The 12,845-nt window shown below is 45.6% G+C and overlaps 1 protein-coding gene across 2 annotated transcripts in view; it reads right to left on the minus strand.

The window, feature by feature from the left end:
• LOC139227893 (6-phosphofructo-2-kinase/fructose-2,6-bisphosphatase 2-like) overlaps positions 1 to 12,845 on the minus strand; it is a 91,681-nt gene that overhangs the window by 58,567 nt on the left and 20,269 nt on the right. For both annotated transcript variants that reach the window (XM_070859025.1, XM_070859026.1), the window contains exon 2: positions 937 to 1,062. In XM_070859025.1, coding sequence (XP_070715126.1) covers positions 937 to 1,062 — 126 coding nt within the window. The remainder of the gene's footprint in view (positions 1 to 936; positions 1,063 to 12,845) is intronic.

Below are 12,845 nucleotides of genomic sequence, written 5' to 3' on the forward strand. Positions count from 1 at the left end.
CATATTAAGTTTGTTTGTATTAATTTTATTTCCAGAACACTATGTTTTATAGTAGACAAAGGGATCGGTCATACCAGATTTAGTGATGAGTAACGAACCAGAAGTAGTTAACAATTTGACAGTAAGGGAACATCTGATATCGGTAGTTAAAAAGCAGAGAGAATGCTTTCCTTTATTAGCCAAGGCAGGCAAGTTATGCTAGAACTGTATACGACACTAGTTAGGCCTCAGCTTGAGTACTGTGTGCAGTTCTGGTCACCACATGACAGGAAGGATGTGATTGCACTAGAGCGATTGCAGAGGATATTTACAAGGATGTTGCCTGGACTGGAAAACTTTAGCTATGAGGAAAGATTGTATAGGCTGGGGTTGTTTTCCTTGGAACAGAGGAGGCTGAGGGGAGATTTAATTGAGGTGTATAAAATTATGAGGAACTTAGATAGAAAGGACCTATTTCCCTTAGCAGAGGGGTCAATAACCAGGCGGCATAGATTTAAAGTAGTTGGTAGAAGGATTAGAGGGGAGATGAGGAAACATTTCTTCATCCAGAGGGTGGTGGCAGTCTGGAACTCACGGCCTGAAAGGGTGGTAGAGGCAGAAGCCCTCATTGCATTTAAAAAGTACTTGGATGTGCACTTAAAGAGCCATAATCTACAGGGCTACAGACCTAGTGCTGGAAGGTGGGATTAGGCTGGATAGCTCCATCAACCAGCACGGACACGATGGGCCGAATGGCCTCCTTGTGTCATAATTTTTCTATGATTCTATCTTGCATATAATGACCACAATATGACTGAATTTGATATTAGGTTTGACACAAATAGTGTGCTCAAGTTTGCTGCTCCTGTCATTTGGTTGGATCAAATGTATTACATTACAATCACAATAATACTCGAGAACAAAATCGGCATTATAGTTGATGACATTATGACTTACCTTTAGTGGGGACGCCAATCCAGTTGAGATAGCGAGTGAGTTTCTTGGAAACATAGGTCTTTCCTCGAGCAGGCAGTCCCACCATTACAATCAATGTAGGGGAGTTGGTCATGTGAGATGCCCAGGCTGCAATTAAAAGAAAATGACAAACAGACACAGGAAAAAAAATATAGATGAAGCATTTCATTAGGAACATTAAGCATCAGTGGTCACCAATAACATTTAGGTAAAATACTGATAACTGAAGTCTAGGTAAGAAGAGTTGTATTAAACAGAATGTTTGAGGGGGCAGATTTCAGAAACAGCAAGTCACAGATGGACATACATGTAGAATAAAGAGCTCTCTGCCCGACGTTGAAATTTAGCCAAAGTCAATTGGATAAAACTCTCAAGGCCCGAGGTGAAATCTGTAGTGTATGTAGGCACCTTTAGTAATGACTCCACGAGGCAGGGTATGATACTTAAACTGTGTAGACCTGTAGTCCTTTATTTGCAGCTCCTGAGTGAGGACAAGAAGCTATGAGTTCCTTTTTATACTGGGTTACCTGCAGTGTGCAGACACACAACAGAATCCCATCTGCACATTCTCAAATTGATTCTTCAGTGACAAGAGCCGAATGCACATTACAACGTCTAAGTGGTTTGTCAGTAAAAATAACTCATGTAGGAAATGGAAAAATTGACATAATTGGTTTTTGAGATTGTACATTAATGTACATTGTTGGGACAGAGCAGATGATGCTTAATACTGCATCTGACCATGCTGCATAAGAACCAGGAATTTTTACCTCCTCTCCCACCAGCCCCATCCCGGCAACCCCCATTCCCTGCCTGCCACTGCGGTTTCCTTTCCATGAGACACTTTCTCCCTCCAGGGTTCTGTGCAGCAGATTGATGTTGCCCAGAGCTCTCCCTCCCTGAAAAGGTTTCCATTTTGTGTCACAAACCCACTCAACAGCTGAATCTCATACATGGACAGAAGGAAGCTCGATTACTGCATGCTTAGGAGCTCCAAACCATGAAGAAGAATTGTTTGGACATTTTCAATGCCACAAGTTTAATCTTCCTCGGAACTTCGTCATCGTTGAAAAGAGATATAAAATTAAATAAAAGCAACCTTCTAATCTCTTTGCCAAAGCCCATTACCAGAGAATATGAATTAAACTGCAGGCGACAAGTAACTCTTGTTGTACCCGATCTTGAGAACATTGAGATGACTGGCATGATACAAGTGGTCATCCATTGGTCCTTCCATCTCAATGAAGGCAGATGTCCATCATATAGCTAACAAGAAAGACTTGGGACAACAGCTACTGGAAGGAAACTGGAATCTGAGAATGTGAATACATATTCATATGTCCAGGTTCCGATGAAAGATCATCGAGTAGAAATGTTCACTTGGTTTCTTTCGCCACAGATGCTTCCTGACCTGCTGAGTTTTTCCAGCATTTTCTGTTTTTATTTCATATGCCCAGGGTTCAGTATATACCATGACTGGGCTGCAGAATAGCAAGCAATTGCTGTTGAAGCTCTGGATCTTCAAATGTTGAAAACACCATTGGATGGGGTATGATGTGTGTCCATATATGCGCAAGAGGATGGTGGCCATGCACTCATATTAAAGTGAGTTATACCCCTCATCATGATACATCCTCGGAGTTCCTGGCACCTACTGTACATCTAGGCGAGGGCTCAAACACACACTTGTCAGTTATATAATGGGCAACTTGAATGGGATGGGCAGAGGTAAGCAGGGCCTCTTTGGGGTCAATTGGCTCCAGGATGACATGCCGGGTGATGGGAGCCTGCAACCAGGTCAACACTGTGGCAGACTTGGTAACTGAACACCTCAGCTAGGCAGATTCACACAACTCGAAGGCACCTTTGATGGTTTACCAGCCAACGTCACTGTGCGCTGAATAACTCAGGAAGGCAATTCCTAAACTGGGATTGTGTACCTGGCTGGGAAGCTGTCAGTGCTGGTAAGCTGCATTACCAACTGTGAAAGACAGCCATCAAACCAAAAAAAAAAATCAACCCAGGCATGACAGGAGGACAAAAATGTAAAAATGTTTAATCTCCCAATTTGATGAACACAAAAAAAACCCAAAATATACAGCAAAATAAACAGAATTAGCACGAACAGACCGTCGCAACCAATGCCTTTCGGCATGTGTTGCTGGCTGGACACGGCGCTGCACCCCAAGGCATCGTGTTGGTTCAAAAGTGGAACCCCTAGCATTCAAGTGAGTACGGAGGATACAGTTCCTCTAGACTTGGAAGACGAATAACATGATTCGCCATCCACTCCGACACCTCCACCATGGCAGGAAGTCTTGCTGTTGCCCGCCAGCTTCGTCTCGGTCTGCGGCGATAAAAAGGGCAGGTGGTGTTAAGATATGGGGTGGTAAAGGACCTGGAGGGAAATGTGGTGGCAGGTAGGGAGGGGGGTTGTTTTTTCTAATATCAATGTTAAATTTTTTTTAAGTTCATTGTTGTTTGGGGTGAGGGAGTGCTGGGGGGGGGGGGGGGGGAGGGAAAAGAGTACATTGAAAGAAAAATTTAAAAAATTCGTTGTGTTAAATAACATTTTTATTGAGTTTAACAATTGTTGTGCTTTCTCTTATAGTTATGTTAAGCATAACATTTAATGATTGTTCTGCATTTGTTGTGCATTCTATTATAACAAATGCATTAATGCAAATGCCAGGCCTGTGCAGGCAAGACAAAAAACATAACTCAACGCAAATGCAACTTTTGCTTAACCTTAACTGTAAATGTAAATGTGACTATCCACAATGTAAGCTCAGGAAAAGCGTTTATAAATGAGCTGCTGACGCAACAGCTTAGCAACCGTGTAACTGCCACTGGGTACTGGTCTTCGGGAGGGGAGGGGAGGAGGGGTGGGACCATATATAGATCGCCAGGCTGATTGGCCTCCCCTAGATCCTCATCAGCCTCCTTGCCAACTGGCTCTTCCATCTCCCCTCCTTCTGTAGGTGGGCCTGCAGCCCCATCTGGCATTAGTTGTCCTCTCCTTACAGTTAGGTTATGCAGTATGCTACACACCACAATAAACTCAGCGACCTGGTCAGGGTGGTACTGCAGGCAGCCACCAGAATGGTCCAGGCATCCGAACCGCTGCTTTAGGACTCCAATTGTTTTTTTGACAAAGTTGCATGTTGCTATGTGGCTTTTGTTATGTTCAGAATAACTCCACAAGACTGTATGCTGTAAGCGCAAACTGGTGTGACCTTAGTCTCTTTAATCAAACTCCAGAGTGCCAAAGCAGCATGGCAGACAACCTTTTATACTTGCTTGCACGAGGTGTGCAGGTGATCCTTGGTCTCCAACCATAGGAGACAATCCGATTGGATGGACATTTCATCCATGCGTTGGTAAAGCTGCTTAATTTCGTTTTGCATTTCCACGGGAACAGCCGACCAGCTCCCCTTAAGGACGCAATTTATTTTTTTTTTTTTACTAGTGATAGCACAGGGTCCTGGCTAGTCCAGATCCTGATCTGGTGAGCCATGACGGGTGACCCCTCACTCTCAAAAACATCCATTACAAGAAGCAAGTCTGCGGGTTGCGCCATTTCCACCCCGGTGGTGGGCAATGGTAGCCGACTGAGGGCACCAGCACAGTTCTCAGTGCCTGGTCTGTGGCGGATTACGTAGTCATACGCAGATAATGTTAGTGCCCATCTTTGGATGCGGGACGAAGCATTGGTGTTAATACCTTTGCTTTCTGAAAACAGCGAAATGAGTGGTTTGTGGTCGGTTTCGAGCTCGAACCGGAGTCCAAATGGGTATTGGTGCATTTTCTTAACCCCGTATACACATACTAATGCTTCTTTCTCAACCAAAATGTAGGCTCTTTCAGTCTTAGATAAACTTCTGGATGCATATGCAACCAGTTGCAATTTGCTTGATACATTGGCTTGCTGTAACACACAACCGACCCCGTACGAAGATGCATCACAAGCTAGTACTAAACGTTTACATGGGTCATACAATACAAGTTACTTGTTAGAACATAGCAGGTTTCTGGCCTTATCGAAGGCTGTCTCTTGAGATTTACCCCAAACCCAGTCATCACTCTTATGTAGCAATAAATGCAAAGGTTCCAGCAAAGTGCTCAACCCAGGTAGAAAGTTACCAAAATAGTTGAGGAGTCCCAGGAACGAATGCAGCTCTGTTACATTCTATGGTCTGGATGCATTCTTGATGGCCTCTTTGAGTCCTTGCGTGTGATGCCATATGCTGCAATCTTTCTCCCCCAAAATTCGATCTCTGGCGCCAGGAAAACACACGGAGCATTTCAGCCCGAGTCCCACTCTGTCCAGTCGCTTTAGAACCTCTTCCAGGTTGTGCAAGTATTAGGTGGTGTTGCGGCCAGTGATCAGGATGCCGTCTTGAAACCCCACGGTGCACGGAACCGATTTCAGCAGACTCTCCATGTTCCTCTGGAATATGGCGGCAGCCGAGCGAATCCCAAAAGGCCATCTGTGGTATATGAACAGACCTTTGTAAGTGTTGATGCACGTCAATCTTTTTGAAGATTCAGCCAGCTCCTGTCATGTAAGCAGTGGTTAGATCCAGCTTGGTGAGCGATTGATCCTCCGCTTTGGGTAGTGGGTACTGGTCCTATATCGATACTCAGTTGATCGTTACTTTGCAGTCTCCGCAGATTCTGCCGGTGCCATCGCTTTTCAACACCGGAACAATTGGACTGGCCCACTTGTTGAACTCAACTGGCAATAAAATTCCCTCACGTTGAAGTCTGTCCAGTTCGATCTCGACTTTCTCCCGCATCATATATGGAACCGCTTGGGCCTCGTGATGAATGGGCCGTGCATCAGGGACTAGATGGATCTGCACTTTGCCGATGCCTGGCTCAAATAGCGACGGAAATTTGTTTAGCACGAGGCGTCATGCATCGAAGACAGCGCTTTGATGTCGTCCCAGTTCCATCGGATCTTTCAGAATCAGCTTCTGCCGAACAGCGTTGGGTCATCGTCTGGTATAATCCAGTGATAAATCATGCACGGCTCCATCGTACAATACCTTCACTGCCAATGACTGGTATGAGCTCTTTGGTGTAAGTGTGCAACTTTGTATGAATTGGGCTTAGTTTTGGCCTTTGTGCCTTATTGCCAGAGTTTCTCAAAAGCCTTCTGGCTCATAATTGACTGACTCGCCCCAGTGTCCAATTCCATGGAAACTGGAATGCCATTTAATTTGACTTTCAACATTATCGGAGGGCTTTTGGTGGTGAAGGTGTGTACCCACTTCCTCTTCAGCCTCGGGTTGTGTTGCCTCTCTTACTCGTTCAGCGTGATCTGCGCCGGATCGGTCATCATTTGATAATGCTGTTCATGCTTTGAAAATCAATGGAATGTGATTTTGAAAAATTTTCATCAGCTTCTCGCTGCATTCCATATTCTTTTGTAATTCAGTTAGTTCCTGGGATGTGGCCGTCGCTGGCAAAGCCAGCATTTATTGCCCATCTCTTAATTGCCCTTGAGAAGGTGGTGGTGAGCCGCCTTTCTTGAACCACTGCAGTCCTTGTGGTGAAGGTACTCCCGACAGTGCTGTTAGGCAGAGAGTTCCAGGATTTTGATGCAAGGACGATGAAGGAATGGCGATATATTTCCAAGTCGGGATGGTGTGCAACTTGGAGGGGAACTTGCAGGTGATGGTGTTACCATACGCCTGCTGCCCTTGTCCTTCCAGGTGATAGTGGTCATTGGTTTGGGAGATGCTACCTTAAAAGAAAAATGCCTGATCTTGTCCTGTTTCTAGAGATTATATTAGGAGTATGGAAATTCAAACACTTTAGGATATACTACAGATAAAACACTTCAAACACCATCTTTCATTGAAATTATAGTGTATGATATAGCATGTTAGAAAAAGAACAAATGAACTTGCATTTATTTAGTACCTTTTGCAACCTCAGGATGTCCCAATGTGCATCACGACCAAATGTGACGGTTGTAAAGTAAATGTAAATGTAGCAGCCACTGTGCACACAGCAAGGTCGCACGAACAACAATGAGATTAATGACCATCTGTTTTTGGTGCTGTTGATTGAAGATTAAATGCTGGCAAGGGCACCAGGAGAACTCCCCTTGCAATTTTTCCCAACAGTACAGCAGGACCTTTTGCATCTATCTGACAGAACAGATGGCGCCTCAGTTTAATATGTCATCTGAAAGACAGCGCAGCAATCTGACAGTACTGCATTGAAGTGTCAGTCTAGATTATATGCTCAGGTCTCGAGTGAGGCTTTGAACCCACGACTTTCTTAGTCAGAAGTGAGAGTATTGCCACCGAGCCAAGGCTAAAACTTACAGTAAGTGTGTGAACCTAATAGTGTATTGAGTAGCTGAACTACACAGAGCAGGACGGTCTTGGGTTCAATCTTGGTATATGCCGAGCCAATAAAGAACATAAGAACATAAGAATTAGGAACAGGAGTAGGCCATCTAGCCCCTCGAGCCTGCTCCGCCATTCAATAAGATCCACTTACCCGCCCTCTCCCCATAACCCTTAATTCCCTTATTGGTTAAAAATCTATCTGTCTTTGACTTGAAAACATTCAATGAGCTAGCCTTAACTGCTTCCTTGGGCAGAGAATTTCACAGATTCACAACCCTCTGGGAAAAGAAATTCTTTCTCAACTCGGTTTTAAATTGGCTCCTCCGTATTTTGAGGCTGTGCCCCCTAGTTCTAGACTCCCCTACCAGTGGAAACAACCTCTCTGCCTCTATCTTGTCTATCCCTTTCATGATTTAAAATGTTTCGAAAAGATCACCTCTCATCCTTCTGAACTCCAACGAGTAAAGACCCAGTCTACTCAATCTATCATCATAAGGTAACCCCCTCATTTCTGGAATCAGCCTAGTGAATCATCTCTGTACCCCTTCCAAAGCTCGCATATCCTTCCTTAAGTAAGGTGACCAAAACTGCACGCAGTACTCCAGGTGCGGCCTCACCAATACCTTATACAGTTGCAGCAAGACCTCCCTGCTTTTGTACTCCATCCCTCTCGCAATGAAGGCCAACATTCCATTCGCCTTTCTGATTACCTGCTGCACCTGCAAACTAACCTTTTGGGATTCATGCGCAAAGGACTCAAAAGAGTTTCATGCGCAAAGGACCCCCAGGTCCCTCTGCACCGCAGCATGTTGTAATTTCTCCCCATTCAAATAATATTCCCTTTTACTGTTTTTTTTCCCCCAAGGTGGATGACCTCACACTTTCCGACATTGTATTCCATCTGCCAAACCTTAGCCCATTCGCTTAACCTATCCAAATTTCCTTGCAACCTCTCAGAGTCCTCTACACAACCTGCTTTCCCACTAATCTTAGTGTCATCTGCAAATTTTGTTACACTACACTCTGTCCCCTCCTCTAGGTCATCTATGTATATTGTAAACAGTTGTGGTCCCAGCACTGATCCCTGTGGTACACCACTAACCACTGATTTCCAACCGGAAAAGGACCCATTTATCCCGACTCTCTGAGCTAGAAAGCGGTGGTGACACTACTATTAGCCCCAAAGCCCTCATGGATTAGGGAAGGAGACAAAAATAAATTTTACAAGGTCCCTATTCGTTATCCAATTTAACCCTGCAGCAGGTTTGGATGCTGCGTGAGGATAATAGGATTAGGTTCAGCTGTTGTGCCTCCCAGAGCCAAATAGCATACCAACACTCAGACTGTCAATTTTCACAATTGAATACAGGCCACTTTGGCAAGGTACTATACAGAGTGAACTATAGTCTGCAAGGGACTCGTGTCTTCAGCAGAAGAGAAGGGAGAAAATTGACAAAATAACTTCTTGAACTTAAATAGTGTTTTTAACTCATGAAAATACCCACGGCGCTTCATCTCAGAGGGGAAGAGGAGAAACGTACACCAAGCAGCATTAGAATAAAGTTGAAGCAGATTTGTTTCAAGGAGACTTCTGCAGGAGGAGAAAGATGCAGCGAGAGTTGAGGACAGCACTTCTGATTGCAGGGAAGGCCTTGGTGGCCGAGGGCTCTGCCACCTACAGTGGAGGGAGAAATGGCCAATCAGAAGGCTACATGGCGCAGGTGGGATGTAGGGTTGGAGAGGCAGCAGAGGTAGGGTGGGGCAAGTCCCGAGAGGGATTTGTAGATTAGATTTTCAAGTCAAAGCACTGGAAATGGCAAGCCAATGAAGTTTGGTGCAAACAGTAATGGTAGGTAAAACAAGGTTTAGTGCTGGACAGAATCCAGGAGGCAGAGCTTTGCATGAATTAGAGTTTATATAGGGTACAGCTTGGGAAGTTGGCAAAAAGAGACATTTTTAATAGTCTGAACTTGGAGATGATGAAGATTTCGGCAAGTTAAGGGCAGAGGGAAACAATGGGCGCAAATTTGCCCCACCCCTTTTTTCAGTGCACTCACCAGAGATGCGCCAACTTCGTGGGCTGAAAACGGCACCAAAAAGTTCTCCTCGGATTCTGGCCGCTGTGTTTCCTCTCCCGGGGCTTGGCGCGCGTAGCCAGTCGATTGGAGGGAGGAGCTAGGGCCCTGCGCCAGAAACAGTGCTGGCTGCTCTGCACATGCATGTTGGAGTGTGCGCGTATGCGCAGTAGCTCCTGTCCCCAGCCTCTGTGTGCATGCTGCAGTATGGGTCCCAATGCGCCCCCCCCCTATCTCTGGCCGAGTGGCCTGCCGCACAGACCGGTCCACCTCAACAACAAACAGGTTGGTGCAGGGAGAGTTTTGATTTGGGGGGGGGGGGGGGGGGGGGAGAGAAAGAGAGGAGAGTTTTGATCCAGGGGGCAGGGTTTTGATCGGGGGGGGGGGGGGGGGAAAGAGGGGGTGCTAACTGTGTAACCAGTAATTTTTAATGAGCTTACTCAAGACTTTCCTTAACACCCCTGTTGATGAAAATACTTTCCTACATAAGAACATAAGAATTACGAGCAGGAGATACTTCTATTTTTTATTTGGATATTTTGAAAAAATTCTGTAAATATGTTTTGTCTCTTTACTTCTTTTATTTTTGTACTTTAAACCTCCATGAATGCTTCTGTTGTATAGTAAATTAACTTTGTGAAGTTTGTCATAGGATATCCTGTATAGCTGTTTGAACCTAGTCACATTCTTTAGTCAAGTCATTAAGTTCTGCTGGCCTCCGATGTATCTACCTGCGCTGATTTCTTAACTCTCCGCAAGGGTTTTCTGTGCGGCCACAAGTGGCCACAAACGCTGGCCTAAGTTAGTTTGGAGTAACTTTTAGCTGTCCAAAGTGGCCTAAATGGCCAAACGCCCCTTTTTGAAAAAAACTCAACTAAACTAAAAAAATCCTAGCTACCTTACTTACACTGGCGCAAATTGAATGTGCAAAATGTGGATTTTTAAGATACTCCGAAAAATCAAGTTGCTCCAAAAAAGAGCAACTTCTGCCCAATATTAGGAGGTATAAACAAGCAGTCTATGCAATGGATAGGATACGAGGCTTGTATGTCAGCTTAAGTTCAAACCAAACAACCAAGGAAACACAACAACAGGTTCAGCTGAGAAAGCAGCGGGGTGGGAGATGGATGTGGAGTTCCCGCTGGAAATATGTGGAGTATCTGGTCGCAGCCAAACAGAATGGCTTCAGTCTTGCAATTTTAAGTTGGCAGATGCCACGGACAGGAGTGAGAAAAAATGGATGGACTCAATTTACCAGCCGTAAGAGTTTCTTGGCAATTGCTGGGCAAATAGCCCAACTCTGCGCCAGCCAAATGGACTTTACTTTCAGTTCGGTCAATCTGACGGATCGCAAGTTCAGGGTTTTCGCGCAGCACCTGTGGAAACCCAGAAGGTGCGGGGCCTTTCAGAAGGATTACGATGACGTACATTGAAGTTGGGGGCCTTTCAGAAGGATTACGAAGACGTACATTGAAGTTGGGGGCCTTTCAGAAGGATTACGATGACGTACATTGAAGTTGGGGGCCTTTCAGAAGGATTACAATGACGTACATTGAGCGCACGCTACCAAAGACACCGTAAATTCTGGCCCAATATTTTAATTGCCCTCGCCTGGTTTCATTCTAATCTATCCAGTTGTAGCCAGAGAATTACCTGCAATGGCTCCTCTTTCTGCTCCCGGACCATTGCTTCTGGAGTCACCCAAGGATCTATTCTTGACCCCCTCCTATTTCTCATCTACATGCCGCACCTCGGCGACATCATCCGAAAACACATCAGGTTCCACATGCATGCTGATGACACCCAGCTGTACCTCACCACCACCTCACTCGACCCCTCCACCGTATTTGTCACACTGCTCGGCCGACATCCAGTCCTGGATGAGCAGAAATTTCCTCCAACTAAATATTGGAACATCCAAAGCCATTATCCTTGGTCGGCTCCCTAGCCACCGACTCCATCCCTCTCCCCCTGGTCAGAGGGTGAACCAGACCGTTCGCAACCTTAATGCCATATTTGAACCTGAGATGAGTTTCCAATCACACATCTGCGCCATTACCAAGGCCACCATAACATCGCCCCTGCCTCAGCTCATCAGCTCCTGAAACACTCATCCATGCCTTTGTTACCTCTAGACTTGACTATTCCAATGCTCTCCTGGCCTGCCTCCCACCATCTACCCTCCATAAGCTTGAACACATCCAAAATTCGGCTGCCCGTATCCTAACTTGCATCAAGTCCCATTCACCCATCACCCCTGTGCTCGCTTACCTACACTGGCTCCCAGTCCGGTAATAAAATTCTCAGGCTAATTTTCAAATCCCTCTATTGTCTCACCCTTCCCCATCTCTGTAATCTCCTCCAGCCCTACAAACCTTAGAGAGCTCTGCGCTCTTCAAATTCTGGCCTCTTGCACATTCCCGATTTTAATCGCTCCACCACCACCAGCCGTGCCTTCAGCTGCCTGGGCCCCATGCTCTGGAATTCCCTCCATAAGCCTGTGCCTCTCCCCGCTCCTTAAAACCTTCCTCTTTGACAAAGCTTTTGGTCACCTGTCCTAATATCTCCTGATGTGTCTCAGTGTCATATTTTGTTTAATAACACTCCTGTGAAGCACCCTGGGATATTTTACTACATTAAAGATGCTATACAAATACAAGTTGTTGTTTTCAATGATTAATTTCTGTGCATGACTATTACTAACCAATTTACGAACCAATAATTCTCCCAGAAATACTTGCTGTTCATCCAAGGCACAGTTCTTTCGTATGGGCCTCTCAAATGAAAATAAACATACACTGAACTCCGATGTCATTGACTAAGCTGTACCCATGCTATCAAACTACCACACACATAAGGACAAGGTCGTGCAGAGGTTATGTTACTAGACTAGTAATCCATTGGATTAAACGCTGACTAATCACTCAGAGAACGTGAGGTGAGTTCAAATCCCATCAGGTCACATTGAGAATTTGAATCCAGTTCTTTTAAAAATCTGGAAACAAACAGGTGACCATGAAACTATTGGATCGTCATAAACACTCAACTGGTTCACTAATGGTCGAGGGCTATAACCGACCTCTGAAATGGCCTCGGAATACCCACATCCCAAGAATTAAAGGGCTCAAGTTTCGGCCTGAGTTGCTCCTTTTTTTTGGAGCAACTAGCTTAGAAGGGAGCATCTTAGAAATTGCAATTCTCGGCAATTTCTAAGGGGGGGGGGGGGGAGAGAGGGAGAGGAGAGGAGGGGGGGGAAAGAAAGGGAGAAAGGAGGGGGGAAGGGAGAGAGAGAGAGAGGAGGGGGGGGAAGGGAGAGAGAGGAGGGGGGGGTGGAAGGGAGAGAGGAGGGGGGGGAAGGGAGAGAGAGGAGGGGGGGGTGGAAGGGAGAGAGAGGAGGGGGGGGTGGAAGGGAGAGAGAGGAGGGGGGTGGAAGGGAGAGAGAGGAGGG

This window comes from Pristiophorus japonicus, chromosome 17 (genome assembly GCF_044704955.1).
Source record: "Pristiophorus japonicus isolate sPriJap1 chromosome 17, sPriJap1.hap1, whole genome shotgun sequence".
NCBI classification, from domain to species: Eukaryota; Metazoa; Chordata; class Chondrichthyes; family Pristiophoridae; genus Pristiophorus; species Pristiophorus japonicus.